At 43.6% G+C, this 20,508-nt stretch overlaps 1 protein-coding gene across 1 annotated transcript; it reads right to left on the minus strand.

The window, feature by feature from the left end:
- Positions 1-3,693: 3,693 nt before the first annotated feature.
- Positions 3,694-13,209, minus strand: LOC131500383 (zinc finger protein 551-like). Its single transcript, XM_058709547.1, has 3 exons — positions 12,974-13,209; positions 9,830-9,953; positions 3,694-8,294 (listed from the first exon to the last, which is right to left on the minus strand). Exons 1-3 carry the CDS (start codon positions 13,004-13,006, stop codon positions 6,625-6,627), a joined length of 1,827 nt encoding a protein of 608 aa, XP_058565530.1. The 5' UTR covers positions 13,007-13,209; the 3' UTR covers positions 3,694-6,624.
- Positions 13,210-20,508: the final 7,299 nt, after the last annotated feature.

Here is a 20,508-nt window from a genome sequence, read left to right on the forward strand (position 1 = left end):
TGAAAGGTCCCCTTTGAACTCTGACATTAGGTACTTTATGATAAGCTTAAAACTTCCTCCCTGGCATATCCTTCTCAACCCTGTCCCTCAGTATCCTATTTGTAGACCTCCTTTCTTTACTTTTTCTTCCATCGGCAGAATTCTAAGCTGGCTAAAATTCCTCAGTGTTCCTGGAGTTTATAGATTTTTGTGCAGGAGATACACTTCTGGAAAATAGACATTCAACCTGGCTTTGTTAAAGTCTGTGGCACTGTCAGGGCGCCTGGGTGGCTCAGTCAGTTGAGCCTCTGACTTCGGCTCAGGTCATGATCTCACAGTTCATAAGTTCGAGCCTGACACTGGGCTCGCTGCTGTCAGCACCAAAGGTGTCAGTGTGGAGCCAGCTTCAGATCCTCTGTTCCCCCCGCCCCCCTGCAAAATAAACGAACATTAGGAGAAAGGGGAACCCTACTGAAGTGTTGGTTGGAATGAAAACTAGTGCAGCCACTCTGAAAACTGTGGATGTTCCTCAAAAAATAAAACCAGAACCACCCTACGACCCAGAAACTGCGCTACTAGGGATTTATCCAAAGGATATAAAAATGCTGATTTGAAGGGGCACATACACTATATCCTTTATAGCAGCAGTATCAACAACAGCCAAAGTATGGAAACAGCCCAGCTGTCCATCAACCGATGACAGTTTTGTCTACTCTGTGACAAAAAAGAAAGAAATCTTGCCATTTGCAACGTGGATGGAAGTGGAGGGTATTATGCGAAGTGAAATAAGTTAATCAGAGAAAGACAAATATCATATGACTTCACTCATGTAGAATTTGAGAAACTTAACAGATGAACATAAGGGAAGGGAAGGGAAGGGAAGGGAAGGGAAGGGAAGGGAAGGGAAGGGAAGGAAAAATAAAAACAGAGGGAGGCAAACCATAAAACTCTTAAATACAGAGAAGAAACTGAGGGGTGATGGGGTGGGTGGACTGGATTAAATGGGTAATGAGCATTAAGAAGGGCACTTGCTGGGATGAGCACTGGGTGTTACATGTAAGTGTTGAATCACTGGTTTCTACTCCTGAAGCCAAAACTACACTGTATGTTAACTAACTTGAGAATAAAAAATAAATAGGGGTGCCTGGGAAGTGGACGACATCAGCTCAGGTCATGATCTCGCAGTTCACGTGTTCAAGCCCTGTGCTAACAGCTCAGAGCCTGGAGCCCACTTCGGATTCTGTGTCTCCCTCTCTCTCTGCCCCTCCCCTGCTTGTGCTGTGTCTCTCTTACTCTCAAAAATAATTAAAACATTTTAAAATAATAATAATAATAAAACATTAAAAGAAATCTGTGGCATTGTCAATGACTTCTCAAATCCCATGTGGGAAAACTTTGTAAATCATTCATTCTTGTGCTCTACACGCATATTACAGAATCAATCTCTCCATCTTTGATTGAACCAAGAGATGCAAAAACATGGTTGGAATAAATGTAAAGACCTGATCTGAAAAGGATATAAAAATATGGAAAATTTAAGGCTTAAGAAGAAATGAAGACTATAATACATTTCAAAAGTCTGCTTACTGATACTATAGGATATAAAAGAAATGATTTGTCTTAACATAGCGTAACAGAAAGGGAAGTATTAATTTTGTCATGCTTTACAAGGGATGAGCTCTTTACCCTGACAAACAGAATCATGCTTATAGTTGTTTTACCAAAAACCAACCAACCAACAAACAAACAAAACTCCAAAATTGTTAAACTGTGATTCTGAACCATGGCCTTGACTTCTAGGTCTAGACAAGCATGATCCCTTCTCACCTACTTTCTCTTTGGAATATTCTTCCCATCACTCTATACTTAGTAAGTCACTGCACAGTATTCATTCCAGACATAAAAATATATTCTCAAGGAATGTTTCCTTGAGCTTTGAGACCTGGTCTTCCACTGGGTGTACTTTATCATATTCACCCAGTCGACCTTCCAGCAGTTACATTAATTTACATTTTGTAATAATTTGTATAGATGTATGCTTACAGGCTCTGTACTAGATAAACTATTTTTTTAAAATTATGCCAAAGCTACGATGTATTTGGGATAGATTTTTCAATTTTTTAACGTTTATTTATTTTTGAGAGACAGAGAGTGACAGAGAACGAGCAGGGGAGGGGCAGAGAGAGAGGGAGACACAGAATCTAAAGCATGCTCGAGGCTCTGAGCTGTCAGCACAGAGCCTGACACGGGGCTTGACCCCATGAACTGTGAGATCATGACCTGGGCCAAAGTTGGACGCTTAACCGAGTCACCCAAGTGCCCCTTATCTTTTTTTTTTTTTAAATGTTTATTTACTTTTGAGAGGACAGAGACAGAGTGCGAGTGGGGGAGGGGCAGAGAGAGAGGGAGACACAGAATCCGAAACAGGCTCCAGGCTCCAAGCTGTCAGCATAGAGCCTGGCACAGGGCTCGAACTCATGAACCAGGAGATCATGACCTGAGCTGAAGTCAGAGGCTTAGCCGACTGAGTCACCCAGGTGTCCCTACAATATGCACTTTTTTTAATGTAGTGATATTCTGTATTTTGTGACTGGGATTCCAGTAGGAACTGGCATAACTTCAGTGAATGTATTCATTGGTGAAGCTGAGTTAGCAGGAAATCCAAAAGGCTGTATTATAACACTGGCAATAGTTTAACCCATCAAGATGAATGACCCACTTTCTTTGATGGTCATGAAAATTATGAAAAGACAATGGCTACACTTCAAATTAAGGCCAAAAGGGTTGGACTATAGTTAAAAGAGCTGGTAAGATTAGTGTGTCCCTGATGGTCCCTGGCAGCAATATCTGACCCTTATATTCTAAAGGAATATAGAAACTCACAATAATCTTTTATGTCTCCAAACACAAAGTGTGTTGTCTTCAGAGAAAAATTAATAAACATATTCTGTATTTTTGTTCCATGTGATGAATTAAAAGATCCTCTTCCATTGCTCTATTTCTCAATGTTAGTTCAGATAAGGCTTTTTGCATGATTTCAATCTTTTATTTTTTTTTTTTACCTGTATAGAAGTACAACTGGCAAATAAAATTATATTTAAAGTGATGATCTGATATATGTACACACTGACAAGGGAAGACAGGCTTTTGATTTGCAGATTTCAACTTCCTATTAGAAAAGTTTAAAATTTTTAAAAACAGAGACATGTGAATTTGTAAACTGCTGAAGAAATAACTTTGAAACAATGTTTTGACAGATGGAAGTTAGAGAAGTCTAATTGTGTTAAGCATCAAGAAGTATAGTTTATGTACATGTCTGTACTGTACACATCTGGATTATTCAAGGGCAACTCATGATTTTTAATTATAGAAGTAATATTAAACTATATAAAAATATTAACACCGTGACTAATTTTTCAGCAAACAAAATAAAAGAGGTTAAGTGAATAGACTTAAAAAAACACATGTAATAAAAGCCATAATATCCTAACTGCATTCAAACTGCCTTCAATAACTAACTCAATTAATAAAATTCAGCATTAACATATATATTCAAAAATATGTTTTGTGTATTCAAGTTATCAGAGTCATGAGAGTCCTTAGATTTGGGAAATTCTTAAGAGGTTATGCACTGACTTGTTAGGATTACAAGTAAAATAACCCACTAGTATGCATGGGGATAAATAGAAGAACGACCATGAAAATGATAAATAATGATGGAGGATTGTGACAGGTTTAATGGGACTTAACATGGGTCTTATCCATGGACATATTATAAACAGCCATTTACAATGGGATGTAAGTAGGTATGAAAATATCAAAATGTACATTTAAAATATGTGCAGTTTAAGTTAATCATACTTAAACTCTTTTTGCAAAACATGTGTTTAAAAGTTGCCACTTACTAGTCATTCTTATTGTTTTATTACCTATGTTCCTGAAGAGATTAGTGGGTACTGTATCAGTACTTTGGGAACAGAATATAATGAAAGGTTACTAGGAATATCTTACCAACTCCATGTTCAGTGACACCACTTTGGCGATTTGCATTTACCATGAGGGGAGTGTCTATGCCAGGGATTGCCAAAGACTAAAACCTAGGCTTGATTTAATGTGTCACTGAGTTAAGAAAGCAGAGATGTATTAATGCAGATTAAACGTATAAATCTAGTGCATGTGGCTTTTCAATTATGAGGACAAAAAGTTGAGGGAGAAAAATCTGGTATTCAAAAACAATTGTTCCATGTAATAAATACATAAGTACATAAAAAGAAAATAGGTTAAGAGGTTACAAGCACACATTTTACCAAAGAAGATAAACAGATGATAAGAAGATAAACTGATGATAAAAAGAATGCATGACAAATGTTCAACATCATGAAATACTTTGGGAAATGGAATTAAAACCAACATGGCTTATGGCTACACACTTATCTCAAGGGCTAAAATTTAAAAAGATAGACCACATCTAGTGTCAAGGTTCCCAGAGAACTAGAATTCTCATGTACTACTGGCGGGAAGGCAAAAGAGAGTAACCATTATAGAACACGGTTTCACATTTCTTAAAACACGAAGCGTTCACCTACATGGTAACAGTTTTAGTTACTATAACAAGAGTTATAACAAGAGAAATAAAACATATATCCACATAAAGAACTGAATGTAAATATTCATAGCAGCGTTTTTTGTAAACACCCCACGCCCAGAAATAACCTATCTGTCCTGAACAGATAAATGGATAAAGTCATTATTCATAGAACAGAATGCTACTCAGCAATAAAAATAAGCATCATTGTTGAATTTCAATAAGTATGCAGAATGAAGGAAACTAGTACAAAAAATATGCATATACTTAATAATGCCTATTTAAATTATAGAAAATACAAACTAACCTAATGTAAAGGAAAGAGAATTGATGGTTGCCTGGAAGGCTGGATAAGGCAGGGAGAGACACTATATGAGCACAAAGTAAATATATCATGACAAATATGTGCATTTTCATGAGTAATATGGTTTCATTACTTTATACATATGTCAGGGTTTACCAAATTGATAACATTAGATAAGTGTATTTTTTTGAGTGTCAACTATACAAATTATACCTTAACAGAGCTTTAAGAAGTGGTCCAAAATACAAGCCCAGATATCCTTTTTTAGGAAATTAGGTTGGCAACCCTATATGGACTCCACCATCTGTACCCTCATGCCCGGGGAGGGGCAGCCTTCCCTCAGTGGTAGCAAATATTGGCAGCATGAAGACTGCTCCCACCTGAATCTACAAGAATGATGGCTGGGTCACGAAAGACACATCCTTGGACAGTAGGCTCAGCCTTCTCTCTATCCTTGTTTTCCTGACTCCAGAGCAATGACCGGTTGAACAGCCCAGAGAGGCTATGAGAATCCACAAAACCTTTAGAATATTTAGTTCATCAATGACCTTGGCTACAAGAAATAGTTATGGAGGTCCTGAGAATTTCTGTACACATCAATCATATAAGTCACAGTTCTAGAATGTTTAGAAATGAACTTTTAGGTAAGGCACATTCCATCTAATTTACTGCAGTCTCCTTTATGCCCTATGAATCCATGTTTTTGTTCCAATTACAGTTCCACCTGTATTTCTAGTCTTACAGCAAATGACACTGAAATTTTGTACATCGTGGTACATGGCTCCTTTGCAGGACCTGGGGAAGAAGTCCCCTGAATATTCGTGGGAATTATGTGATATATACAGCAAACAAGAGAATATAATTTATGTTGTTCAAAGAAGCACAGGGAGGTTGTTACCACAAAGGTCTCCTCTTTCGGGTGACCCCTGACCTCCCCCCAAATCTCGGCACCAAGTTGCTAAGCACCACAAAGTCCTGCAGTCTTTCTTTCGAAGCACTGGGCACCAATGCAAACTAGACCAATATTGGACAACTGCTATTTTCCACCATCATACCGTCCTTCCTGAAACACAGGAAGTATGGGATCCCCACAAAATTTGCTGGTCTCTACCTGCTGATAGATCACAATTCTGCTTTCAAATCACCTCACAGAGTGACTACAACCACCAAAATCAAAGGTGCAGAAACAAAGACCTTGACCAAAAGAACATAAACCAACCAATGTGTAGCAAGCAGTTCCCATGCTGGTGAATTAGAACCGGGAAGAATTCATCACAAGCATAATGTGAGAACAGCGTTCCTGAAAAGAAATAGGTCCTTCTTAGCAAGGTGAGGATGGGTCCTCTGGACCAAAACTGGGTCAGGTCTGCTCCTTAAAGTCAGAGAGAAAGGAATGAGGCTCTCCCTAAGCGCTCAGGCTATTCACAGTTTCCTCAGGCAAATGGGAAAACAGAAGAAGCTAGCTTCTCTGCGTACTCTGGGTGATGACTGACCTACATTGTGCAGATGGGCCAGGTAGCAGAGGTGAATGCCCTCGGCCACAGAAGCTGGCGGTGACATAAATACGGCAATAGCGCTGGACAGGTGAAACCATACAATGCATCCTCCTAAAGTCTTGCATGTACCTCAGACTTAGGAGGAATCTCACAAAGTTTATGTTGAGATAAAAGATGTTTAAATTCAGGAAAATGTCTCTCACACACAGTCTCCTTTAGTGTTGTACACTGAATGAAGAAATAAAACATAACCAGCACAATTAAGGGTTTTCTCCAGTATGCACTCTCCGGTGTCTAAGGAGGTTAGATTTGCGGCTAAATGATTTCCCACATTCATTGCATTCATAAGGCCTTTCTCCAGTGTGAACTCTCTGATGTTGAATGAGGTCAGATTTGTGGGTAAAGGGTTTCCTACATTCATTGCACTCATAAGGCCTTTCACCAGTGTGACCTCTCTGGTGTTGAATGAGGCTAGAGCTTTGGCTAAAGGTTTTCCCACATTCGATACACACATAAGGCTTCTCTCCAGTGTGAACTCTCTGGTGCTGAATAAGGCTTGCACTTTGGCTAAAGGATTTCCCACATTCCCCACACTCATATGGCTTTTCTCCAGAATGAACTCTCCGGTGTTGAATAAGACCAGAGCGTTGCCTAAAAGATTTCTCACATTCATTGCACTCGTAAGGTCTTGTGCCAGTATGAATCCTCTGATGTTGAATGAGGTCAGATTTGCGGGTAAAGGATTTTCCACATTCACTGCACTCATAAGGTCTTTCTCCAGTGTGAACTCTCTGATGTTGAATAAGGATAAATTTGCGGCTAAAGTATTTCCCACAAACACTGCACCCATAAGGCCTTTCTCCAGTATGAACACTCCGGTGGCGAATGAGGTTAGAAAACTGTCTAAAGGACTTCCCACATTCACTGCACTCATAAGGTCTTTCTCCACTGTGAATTCTCTGATGTTGAACGAGTTCAGATTTGCAGCTAAAAGATTTCCCACAGTCACTACACTCATAAGGCATTTCTCTAGTGTGAACTCTCCCATGCCGAATGAGGTTAAAGATTTGTCTAAAGGATTTCCCGCATTTGCTGCAATTATATGGCTTTTCTCCAGTGTGAACTCTCTGGTGTCGGAAAAGGCTAGAGCTTTGTCTAAAGGATTTCCCACATTCGCTGCATTTATAAGGCCTTTCTCTAGTGTGAACTCTATGGTGCTCGATGAAGTTGGATTTGTAACTAAACGATTTCCCACATTCACCACACCCATAATGTATTCCTCTAGTGTGTAGTCTCTGGTGGTGAATGAGTTTGGATTTGTGGATAAAGACTTTTCCACATTCACTGCATTCATAAGTCCTTTCTCCAGTGTGAATTCTCCAGTGTTTTCTGAGACTGAAGCTATGGGTAATTAGTTGTCCACATTCTCTGCATCCATAAGGCTTTGTACCACTGTGAATTCTCCAGTCTTTAATGAGGTCAGAAGTCTGGCTAAAGCATTTCCCACATTCACCACACTCATACGGCCTTTGTCCACTGTCAATTTGTTGGTGCCACACCAATCTGTAGTTGCAGCTGAAGGTTTTCCCACATCTGCCACACTCATACAGCTCTTCTCCAGAGCAGACACTCTGATGCTGATCCAGTGCATGGTTGTGGCGGACAGCTTTTTCACATTCACAACAGCTGTAGTGACTTTTTCCACTGTGAAAGGCCTGCCCACTCTGGTTGCCCCTGTGTGGCTCCTCGCTGTTGGGAGTGGTCTGGTGCTGCAGAAGTCCCCAGGTGGCTGGGAAGTCCTCGCCAACCTTCCTACAGGTGAAAGGCTGTCCTGACACAAAGATGTTGCAGCTCTTCAAACACGAGGCTCTGTCCACATCCCTTTTCCAGGGCTTCTCCCCACTGCCATGCCTCTGTTGCTGGTGAAGGTCTGCATGGAAAGAGAAACATCTCACACACGTGCCACCCAAGCATGGCTTCTGCCAAGGACATCTGGCTTGGGGCTCAGCATGGTGCAAGATATCCTTCGAGGCTGGGATACACATCTCACAGGGGTGGATCTTCTGGGTGGATGGACCTGCCTGAGAAGCCCTGAACTGGGACTCTCCTACAGACACAGTCTGCTCAGAAGGGGCCCCTTCATCTTCCGTCCCATGCCGACAACCTGAAAGCACAGAGGTGCTGACGAGATGCTGACTTGGTGAGAGGAGAGAGCTCCATTACCAAGGTGTACCAGACACAAGTTGGGTCCATGAAATTGCTGTGAGAACAAGGGAGCTGGAGGCAGGCTGAGGTAGGGGCGGCTTGACAGTACTGGGCCTCTGAAGAAACCTGAACAGAAGAAACCTCAACAGACAAAGCACAGAAGCATAGGGTGCACCACATGGAGGAGAAATTCCTGCCTCCTCACTCCTCCTTCAGTAGGACCTTGTCTGCTGGAGACGTGGGCATGCTGTGTGGGAAGGCTGGTTGTGTCCTGTCCCCCCCCAAATTCAACTGGAACTAAGCAGCTGGTTCAAGGACTATGAAAGGATATGTGCACACCTCATGACACCATGTGCAGGTCAGTGTTGGAGAATACTGTAGAGGGAGCAGTGCAGAGGAACTGGTGGCCCATGGAGGCCACAAAGGTGGAAGGAGCCAGGAGCCAGAAGTCTCAGATGAAATGACAAGTCAGCAAAGTGTTAAGTATGTAGAAGAAAAGGTAGAAACAATACGTGGCTAGTGGTACTTGCACCAAAATACCATTGAACACATGGCAGGTTCCTGGTATGATCTGAACACAGCCCTGAGGTCATGCCCACCCCCGGTTGCCACACACCGGGGCCAGGCCTCTTGTGAGACCATCTTGCCATGTCCACCCTGTGAAACAAGCAGTGTTTTTCCTGCACTCTCCACTGTGTAACTCCTTAGAACCTGAATGATGCAAGTCTTAATGAAAGACGCACAGTGAGTGGCCACCACTGGCCCCAGGCAACTTGTCATGCAGTAATATTCAGGAGATAAATACTACAAAATACAGCTCAAGGAGGGTCTTAGCCCATGGTTCATGTAACCAAGAATAGCCCATGGTTCACGTTATGGCCATGACCTGGCACAGGCAGTCACACAGAACTCTTAGCTAGAGAAAGGGGGCAAAACTGGAGGCCATGGATCTGGAAACAGTCACCTGCCAGGGACAGGACAAGCAAGGTGGGATCCATTAAGTTGACTGCAAGACTCCAGACTCCCAGACCCTCCTCTGCACTTTCTGAGGCAACAGGTGTGAGGGATGATTAGGGAGTCCATTGCTCTGGTCACTATACACAGCTCAGCGCTGGCACCCACCACACACATTAACAAGAAAGTGTGGAAATCAGATCCCATGATCCAGCTGTGGGAAAGACAGAGCTAACTCGGGGGGTGGGGGGGGAGGGGGAGGCACGACATCACCTCAGAACACCAGGAGCAATGTAACAGTCTTACCCAGAGATGCTACAAGTGCAAAGGTCTCCAGCATCACGTCGCAGTACAGGAGTCTCTGAGTCTCGTCAAGGAGCCCCCATTCCTCCTGGGAGAAGTCAATGGCCACATCCTCAAAGTTCACATCCTGTCATAATGTGGACAGTTCACTCAGTGATCAACATCTCTCCTAGGAGTCCAAGTTCATCATGCCCCCCACCCTCCACATCCATCCTTGGCTCACTCTACTCCACGCCTCAGAGGAAATATCAGGCCTCTCCTCACGTTCCCACTGATACTATGTCTTCTCACGACAACAGGCAGATGGGCAGAGAGAGGATATCTGAACTGTGGACCTGGCATGGTAGCCATCTTGCCTCTTGTCAAAGTAGTTGGTGTCAAATGAACACAGGTTAGGGAGAGAAGTTGGCTATACAAGGAGGGTGTGAATGCTGTGACTCTGGTCTTATCAGGCAATACCGCTGAAGTCCTCTGGATCATCCCTCCAAGACAGAAAACTTGTGGCATTATCCTTCATCCTTACGACTTCAATTCCAGGCCCTGGGGTCATGCGTCCACACTCCCTCTCCATGTGCACGTCACTCTTGGCACACCTCTCACAACGGCACTCCCACAACTCCTACCCATCACTATAGTCATCTCCTTGGCCTCTACTTGTCACTCAGCATATGTGGCCCAGTTTCAAACAGGATCAAATACTACTGCAGACTCTGATGGTCCCCACTGACAGACACAGCCTTGAGTCCTACTGCAAAGGCCTCCCTCCCTGTTCCTTGCTCCAACCCCATTACCTAAAAATGAAAGCAGATTTCAGATACCCATGGCTCTCCCCCACTTGTCCTGCATGCGCTTTATGTCCCCTCTCCAGTCACATGTTTCTTCTCTCCGTCTAACCTGCGTTCAAGACTCAGCTGCCCAGTGAGTCTCATAAATGACCACCTGTGCTCCTAAGCAAATACACCAGCCTCACCTGAACACCTAAGCCCCCACCAGACACAACGAAATCCTGGTGAGTCTGCAGACGTGAATAAGCACCAGCCCCCATCTCAATGTCACCTTGTTTGAATTACTCCTATGCCTCCACATCTGTCTCATGTCCACTTTTCCCGTGGAGTCCCTGGCCACATCCCAAACCATGCAGTCTCCCCTGCCCTCTCTATGATCACTTCTCTCCCCAATCTGTGTTGTGGCACCCACAACCCACAACCAGGGAGCCAGGCAGGAAACCTGGTCCTCAGGCCTACCCTCTTCTTCCTGGGCCACTATTACCACTGTCATCCTGACCAGGAATCCCCATATTTTTTTTTAATGATTTTTAAATTTATTTATTTTTTTTAATTTTTTTTTCAACGTTTTTTATTTATTTTTGGGACAGAGAGAGACAGAGCATGAACGGGGGAGGGGCAGAGAGAGAGGGAGACACAGAATCGGAAACAGGCTCCAGGCTCCGAGCCATCAGCCCAGAGCCCGACGCGGGGCTCGAACTCACGGACCGCGAGATCGTGACCTGGCTGAAGTCGGACGCTTAACTGACTGAGCCACCCAGGCGCCCCTTAAATTTATTTTTGAGAGAGAGACAGAGACAGAACGCTGTGGGGGGAGGGGCAGAGAGAGAGGGAGAGAGACACAGAATGCGAAGCAGGCTCCAGGCTCTGAGCCATCAGCACAGAGCCTGACGTGGGGCTGGAACTCGTGAACCGTGAGATCATGACCTGAGCCTAAGTCTGGTGCTTAACCGACTGAGTCACCCAGGTGCCCCAGGATTCCTCCTATTAAGTAACCTACAGCTCCTCCCTGGTCCGCACTCTCCACCACCTTTTGGAGAAGCCTACATCCTGACCTGTCCTGAAACATCTCATACCCTTAACAGACCAAAAAGAAATCTTCTGATGTCCCCAATGAAAATTACTCTTACTAGCTTCCCCATCTCAGCTGATGGAGCTTCCACTCTCCCAGCTGCCAAAGCCAAAACTTCGTCACCTCTGAGCCCTCCCTCTCTGTCCGTACCTCAAAATTAGAAAACCCAGGCAGCCACACCTCAAACACTGACACAGAATCCAGCCACTTCTCCCACCTCCACAGCCACCACCCTGCTCTGGCTACCATCACACCGGCCCAGACTACTGCAGTAGCCTCCTCCCTTACCTTCCCAGCACCACCATCACAACTGCACTCCTCTCCATGCTGTAGCCACAGGGAGATCACCTACCTTCACTGCTCCAATCCCTCCCACAGCACCGGACACCTGGGTGTCCAGACCTGACTCCTCCCAGCTCCCATGAGAAACAAAGGTTACCCGCAGGTTCCCGAACTCTCCAAGCCTTTGCACGTCCTAGTACCTATGCCTGGGACCCCTTCCATATCTCACTGCACTGGTTGCCAAAAATAGGAACCACTCTGTAACTCTGGGCCTGGAGTTAGGACCCTGCGTGCGCTTGATGTCTCCTCCAAGTTCCCAGACCCGGCGACTGGAGGACTGGCAGAAGAGTCACAGCACACCATTATCCCAAAGCACGTGCGGGGGTGGGGTCTAGGGACGCCCTAGAATAAGCTCCACAACCCAGCACCCCTAAGCCAGGATCCACGGGCTCAGGTGGCTAAGTACCTTAGCCCAGCGCAGGATCCGGAGACAAGACGAGCGCGCTACTTCTGGGCTCCTGTTCTCAGTGCACTGTCGCCACTTAGGCGATCTTTACAGAACTCAACTTTCCTGCTCCTATCATCACCCCTCTTCCCGTCTGTCCCTCCTGTGAGCAGCTGCAGGAAACCTGTTAGAACCCGATCTCGGACACCGTCCCTCTATTGTCCCCAACTCTTCGTGGCTCCCAGCGTCCCGAGAAAGAAGGTACAACTCCTAAGGCCTTCGCCTCACACTCTGTTGCCTGTAGACACAAAACAGAGCCTGGGCTTCCCCAGTGCTCCCGGCCCGGCCGCACCTCTAAGTCTCTGCAACCGAGCGACCCCTCCCCTTCAGCCCGCTCCCGCACCCCGTCACGCCGGCGCTCAGACACGGGGTCCCCGCCCGCGAGAGCCTCCCGGGCCGGACACCGGGACCTGGGCCGCTGGGCCGCGACCAGGCGCCCCGCGCTCGGGCCTGGAAGGTCTGGGTGGGGGAGGGCGGAGAGGGTCCGGGGGTCGCGCGTTTACCTCAGCCGGGTCCCTACACGCGGCCGCCGCCATCGGACTCTGTAGGCGGAGCGCAGCTGTGGGGCGCGGAGATCACGATCCCAGGCCGTTGCGGGTCACCCCGAGGCCGCCGCCTCCAAGGCTCAGAGCCGCGTCTCTGCAGCCGGGAGAACGTCTACCTTGCCTTATGGGGCGCCAACCCAGTTCTCCGGAGCCTCTGAGCGAACAGACTCGAAGGAAGCCAAAATGACCGCCAAGAGGCAGACGCCGGAAGTCCCGCCCTAATCTGATGCGTCGCACGGAAATGCAACTGTTCTGGGCTTTCATTGGGTCAACTCCGCAACTCTTACGCGCATTGCCGTTTGGGTAATGGAGTTTCCTCAGCTAGAGTGTCTAGTTCTTGACCTCCGCCAGTGAAGTTTTCCCGGTACCACGAGTGTCTCAGAAATAAGAGGACTTTAGCCTTCAGGGAACGGAAGCTGTTTATTCCTTTAAATTTTTGTTTTGTTTTGTTGTTTGCTTCTTTTGAGAGAGAGCAGAAGAGGGGCAGAGAGAGGTTAAGAGAGAATCCCAAGGAGGCTCTGCACTGTGAGGGCAGAGCCCGAGAAGAGGCTTCAACCCACCAACCCTGAGATCCTGACCTGATCTCAACCTTTCAATTATTCTCAAATGCTACAGATTTAAATATACACAGTCTCTTTCAGACTCAAAATGCATCCACTCTTAGCAACAATGTAATAAACATTTTCTTGCTATTCAAACGCATGTAGTCAGAAGGATAAGTCGATTTTGTAACTATGTATCTATTAGTCAGGGCCATGACTTAGAAAGAAACAGTGATGTTTAGGCCGCCCTGGAAGTAGGGGACAAGGAGTTATTTCTGCAACTGGTTCCCACAGAGAACATCTTTCCTGCCTGCATTTTCAGTGATTGTGTCCAAATCACAAAGCAACAGTGTTTATCCATTTAGTATTTCTTCATTTCTTAAGATATAGTCAAATCCTTTACTACTCTGACATCTATCTCAAAGGGAGTGTAACTTATTAAATTCTGTTTTGTTATGTGACAGTTGTTATAGCATTCTCAGAGTGCATATGCAAAGGAAGGATCTGATTTAAAAAAAAAAAAAAAAGAGTTAAGCTGAACCCAATCTTGGCATCATGATTCTTTTTAATCAGTTTTGTCTTGGTGGACTGTAGTCTTTCTCATTGTAGTTTTAAATTATAATTTCATAATGACTAGAGTTGCATAACTTTTCTAGGCTTAATGACCATTGATATATGTTCTTTAATGAATATTTTGTTCAAATATGTTGCCTATTTTATTTTTTGTCTTTTTTTCTAATTGATTTCTATGATTTCTTTTGTGTATAATCCTTCAGGTTAGATATTCACAAACTTGTTTCTACCATTCTGTGTTGCATTTTTTAAATTTGCATCCAAGTTAGTTAGCATATGGTGCAATAATGATTTTAGGAGTAGAATCCAATGATTCATCCCCTACATACAACACCCAGTGCTCATCCGGACAAGTGTCTTCCTTAATGCCCCTTGGCCATTTAGCCCATCCCTCCACCCACAATCCCTCCAGCAACCCTCAGTTTGTTGTCTATATTTAAGAGTCTCTTATATTTTGTTCCCCTCCCTGTTTTTTTATATATATATTTGCTTCCTTTCTCTTCTGTTCATTTGTTTTGTATCTTAAATTCCACATATAAGTCATATGATATTTGTCTTTCTCTAATTTTGTTTTGCATAATACACTCTAGTTCCATCCACATTTTTGCAAATGGCAAAATTTCATTCTTTTTGATTGCTGAGTAATACTCCATTGTGTATATACACTACATCTTCTTTATCCATTCATCTGTCAATGGACATTTGGGCTCTTTCCATACTTTGGCTATTGTTGATAGTGCTACCATAAACATTGGGGTGCATGTGCCCCTTTGAAACAGCATTCCTGTATCCTTTGGGTAAATACCTAGTAGTGCAATTACTGGGATGTAGGGTAGTTCTATTTTTAATTATTTGAGGAAGTTCCATACTGTTTTCCAGAGTGACTGCACCAGTTTGAATTCTCACAAGCAATGCAAAAGGGTTCCTCTTTGGCGCGCCTGGGCAGCTTAGTCGGTTAAGCATTCAACTTTGGCTCAGGTCATGATCTTGCAGTTCATGAGTTCGGGCCCTGCCTCGGGCTCTGTGCTGATGGCTCAGAGCCTGGAGCCTGCTTCAGATTGTGTCTCCCTTTCTCTCTGCCCCTCCCCAGCTCACTCTCTCTCAAAAATAAATAAACATTAAAAAAAAAAAAAAAGGTTCCTCTTTCTCTGCATCCTCACCAGCATCTCTCATTACCTGTGTTGTTAATGTTAGCCGTTCTGACAGCTGTGAGGTCGTATCTAACTGTGGTTTTGATTTGTATTTCCCTGATGATGAGTGATGTTGAGCATTTTTATTTTGAATTATTCCAGTGTTTTTAGGGTTGTCTTTATTTTTCCTAGCAATTCCTCAATACTCCAATGTCTTGATTAATAATCCTTTTATTAAATTTTCCCTATTCAAATTAATGTGGAGGTTATTTCCCTTGATTGAATCCTAACTATTAATGAATTGGTTCTGTCAGTAGCCCTAGTAGATAAACCCATGAGGATGCAATCTGGGAGTTGGTTTGGCCAAGCCCTTGGGCTTCAATGAAGTGCTGAACACCTAGGCAGTAGGAAATGGGATGCTAATGACCCGTGGCGTGCAGTGACATCATCATGAATCCATTACCTAGTGTTGATTATGACGAAGAGGCAGCACATGCCTTGCAGCACATGCCTTGAGATCAAGTGGGTGTTGCAATGAGTATTAAGGCAGTGATCGTAACTACAAAGACTATGGTCTGGAAAGGATTCAAGTTCATGTTATTGCTTACAAAGAGAAAATGGTAAGCTCAAGACCATTATCTCTCAACTCATCCCCAATATGAGAAAGAGAAAATTTTTAGGGTAGCCTGAAAAGAAGCCCCGATTTCTGTAGCTGCAGCATTCCTATTGCTGAAAATCAAAGTATTAAATTAAGGGCTTGCTGAATTACAATGACTTTTGAATACACAGTCTCACAATGTTTCTCATGTGAAAGTTATGTCATTGATTGATAAAGTGGGATTCTGACTCTTGGAACGGGGCCATCTGGTTGGATGCAAAGCAACTGACAATTTGGAACCCTAAGTCAATCTGAGTCTCTTTTACCAAGTGTGTGAAGAGACTAGCCTTCCTCTGTTAATATCACCTGGGCAGATGCCTATAAAGGAATGCCAAATCTCTACAAGACTCACCACAACAACCTAAAACTAGTATCAACTGAGCATGATCCAGGGAAATAAGAGGAAATAATGGACCAAGATGGATTGTGATATTTTGCTAGTATATACTATCAGAAACCTGGGGATCAAGTGTGGGTATGGGTTCTAGGACTATTTGACCAAGGGGGGTGGAATATATGAACAGATTGGACCAAAGTCATTGATATGGTGCAGTTACTAGAGATTCTGGATTTAGTGTGCTACCTCTTGCAGCTGGAGGTGACTCTAATATCCTACTTGTTGGATTGACTGGCTTGGATTCAATGGTAGCCTATAGTTAAGGAGGCTGAGATGCCTGAGTTAGTCTGGCATGATATACAGGACAAAATTGAAAGGCTTAGGGATAGGACTGGATAGATCATGTGGAAGATGTACATCTACATCTATATTAATCATGTTCTTTTTATTTTCTGTGTTTTATAATGTTGACAACTTAAGAGCCCTACACACTTGGAAGAGACTGCCTCTCCTATGGATAGCTAATTCCTAGAGACACGAAACAACCTGTTCGAGAGCATGCCTTTCATATGCAAACCAACCAGTCCGAAGTCTTAGCCCCAACCACTTCCTTTATATAACTCTCAAACATCACACCAATACTTCCCTTGCTCTGTATCAATGCAAGGCCAGGTAACAGACAATTAGGGACTACCCTTGTGCCCCAAAGCCTGATAGAATTATTCAAACTAGCCAATCCTAAGTGATTCACCCTATCCTGCCTTGCCTTTCGCATGGAAACCAAATGAGAGGTTTGCGCCCATGTTCTGTCTTCACGCCTTTGTTCCTTTTGACCAACACTGTTGCTACCCCATGTGGCCATGTGTGGCATGGCATGTTCCTGCTCTTGAGAATTTCTTTTTCAAGTAGGCTTCAGGCCCAGCGCGGAGCCCAATGTGGGGCTTGAACTCATGACCCTGAGATAATGACATGAGCTGAGATCAACAGCCGTACGCTTAATCGACTGAGCCACCCAAGGGCCCCTCCTGCTCTTGAGAATTATAATAACTTCTTACAGAGGCATTAACCTATGTGTGTCACCATCCCATCACCTCTATAAATGAAAACCCTGTGGGTATAATGGAACAGTGTGGGGAGAGTGGTGACTGATTCAGTGTTTCACAGAGGAGCACACCAAGGAGTAATTGTCCTTGGGTTACTAACTGGACCATCAAATAGCCTGCAGTGCCTGGAAAGGAATGTCTGGCTGGTGACCCACTTGCACTTTGGCTGCCAGTTCTTTTTTTCATCATAATACTCTCAAATTTGATTAATGCTTTAGTTTGTGCATCATTGGAAACAGTATATAATTTAATTTTTTCTTTCGTTTTAAAAAAATGTTTATTTTTGAGAAAGAGAGTGAAGGAGCAGGGGAGGGGAAGATACAGAGGGGGACAGAGGATCTGAAGTGGGCTCTGAGCTAACAGCAGAGAGCCTGATGTGGGGCTCGAGCCCACGAACTGTGAGATCATGACCTGAGCCGAAATCAAGAGTCAGATACTCAACCCACTGAACCACCCAGGCGCTCCCCTTCCTTCCTTCTTTTAAATCTGTTTTGCTGGAACTTTTTGTAAAGAATTTTAGATTGGAATTTTAATAGCCTTTCTAAAGCCAAGAACCAAGCCAAATATTTGCCATCAGATTCACCTGCAATACCTGTAGATTTGGGTGAATTCCTCTCTTCTTGAGGTCACCCAAATTTCTTGAGGTCCCTGCATCTGCCAGGAAGTGGCATTCTTTACTCATCTGGTAAGGCTGTTAGGAATTCTATAAGCAAGATATCAGGCCAACATTCCCAAGAGGCTTCATTGGCTCCATAAGGCCAATCTGAGTTTCTTAAACCTGTCTGGTCATACTTGAGTCTATGTGTGTCTCTCTTAAAGATGACATTCCTGGAGCACCTGGCTGGTTCAGTCAGTAGAGCACACCAGTCTTGATCTCGGGGTTATGAGTGCGAACCCCACGTTGGTTGTAGAGATGACTTAAAAACAATAGCTTAAAAAACTGACATTCCAGTCAAGGCTTTGACATTCCAGTCCAAGCCTTGGTAATATAACCAATCTTTCCAATGGTGTCTTGTTGCAAGAACAGATTCTCATTAAACTTACACAAATAATTTATAATTGCCATAAAGGAAAGAATACTCACTGAGAGCTTCTGAATTCTGGTGGGTTACAGGTAGGGAGGAAAAGATAAATATGCTAATTTGATTACAAATTTCTGTAAGTTGTGGATCTCTTAAGAGAAAAAGTTTCCTTAAATCTGGGAAAGCAAACATTAGAGAACCAGCAATGCTTTGAGCAAGAGTCATTAAAAAAGATCATCATTTTCCTTAATTGATTAAGTTCCATGCTGTTACTTTTTGTTCTGTTTAAATGTAGCTTTTTCATTAGTTCTGGAAATTCATAGTTCAGTCTGATGATCTTAAGGTTACCAGAAACCTGTATTTCTCAAAAGTCCTTTTCCTGAATCTCCTTGAAACTGAAACATATTTTGCAAGAGCGTCAGAACAATAACTGTAAATGACATGAGGCAAAAATGGACATGACTAAAGACCTGATGAGAGCTCAGGTATAACATAGTTGATAAGAAATTTTGATTATTTTTGTGACACACAGCATTTTAACAATTTGAACGTCAGGTGATGACAATGTACCAAGACATATTAAAACTTTAGGAATTGCCTATAACTTCCTTGAACACTTACAGTTATATTACCCACATAATATTATCTAAAGAGGTTTATCATTAGTTGTTTGACAATGCTTATAAACCAAATAAACCAAATAAACTAGATTAGTCAGTCAAAACACTTTATTTGGGATTTGAATTTCTGAGAATCTGTTAAAAATAAATGAATGAAGGAATGAACACACAGAAAGCCCCAGGATTGTCTTTCCTCAGCATGTGGGAACCATTTCTTTAAAATGGAAAGATCTTGGAGCTTCTGGCTGGCTCAGTCAGTAGAGCGTGCAACTCTTAATCTGAGGGTCATGAGTTTGGGCCCCACCTTGGGCATGGAGCCTACTTAAAAAAAAAAATTGAAAGATCTTGAGAGCTGTCATTTTGAAATACAGACATCAAGGGAGATATTTGCCCTATCTCTCAGTTCCCGGGAAAAAGAGGACCCTAACCTTGGTGGGTGCCTTGTTACATTTCAAAAACTACTTCTTGTCATACAGATAAAACAAAGTTTGTTTCTCCTCTGCATAAACTCAACAAACTAACATACACGGTCACTCAAACTACAAAGGCAAAGTTGGGATAAACTATGGGCCAAATGATGCTGTCAAGTGCCCTTACTTGAGGACCAGAACTGTTTATCTTGAAAACATGCATGTGATGACAATATGCAATGATCAGAGGGGTTCTGTCTGCTTGTCGCTATAACAGAGTAAGATTTTTTCTACATGTCTTTGCAATTCTTAAGCTGATTTCTTGTGGTGCACATCACATTCCAGTTTAATACTTATTCAATAATGTGGTATATGAAGAAATTTATTTGGTCTTTCTCCATTGTGCACTGTTCCTGCCACAGAGCTCCTACAACACTTGTTATCTCCTGAGTGATAGTAATATCTTGTGTGTTGTCATAAGGAGCCCATTTTTTAGCACCCCTTAATTTATGCTAAAGACTTGTGTTGGGGTGGAGGCCCTAAATACAGTCAGGATGGGGAATGGTCATCAGAAACGAGAATTAGAGGGTTAGAACTTGGAGCCCCACCCACCAATCTCCAGGAGAGTGTGCTGGAGGATAAAAAAGATCTATATATCCTTTTAGATGTAGAGGTCTGTAAAAACTCTTGAAAAGGAGACGTGAGGAGCCTCCAGGTCTGTAAACATGCCTGGAGGGGGGCACACCTCAGTTCCATGAGGACAAAAGCTCCTGCACTGGGGACCCTACTGCACCTCCCCTATGAGTCCCCCTAGAGCGACTATAGGACATCGGGATATATTCTGGGTCCCCCTATGTACTTCATCTGCCTCTAAACATATTTCCCTGAGTTCTGTGAGCCACCCTGGCAAGACAATCCAGCAAGAGGAGGGGTCAGGGTATCTGCTCATTTACAGCCAGTCACTGTGAAGCACAGGTGACAACCTGGATTTGAGACTGGCATCTGAAAGGCACAGTCCTGTGGGATCTGGTAAAATCTTCAGCTAGATAGAGACAGAATTAATTCCTTGGCAGTGTTGATGAATACACATATCAAATA

This window comes from Neofelis nebulosa, chromosome 17 (genome assembly GCF_028018385.1).
Source record: "Neofelis nebulosa isolate mNeoNeb1 chromosome 17, mNeoNeb1.pri, whole genome shotgun sequence".
In the NCBI taxonomy this organism is placed as follows: Eukaryota; Metazoa; Chordata; class Mammalia; order Carnivora; family Felidae; genus Neofelis; species Neofelis nebulosa.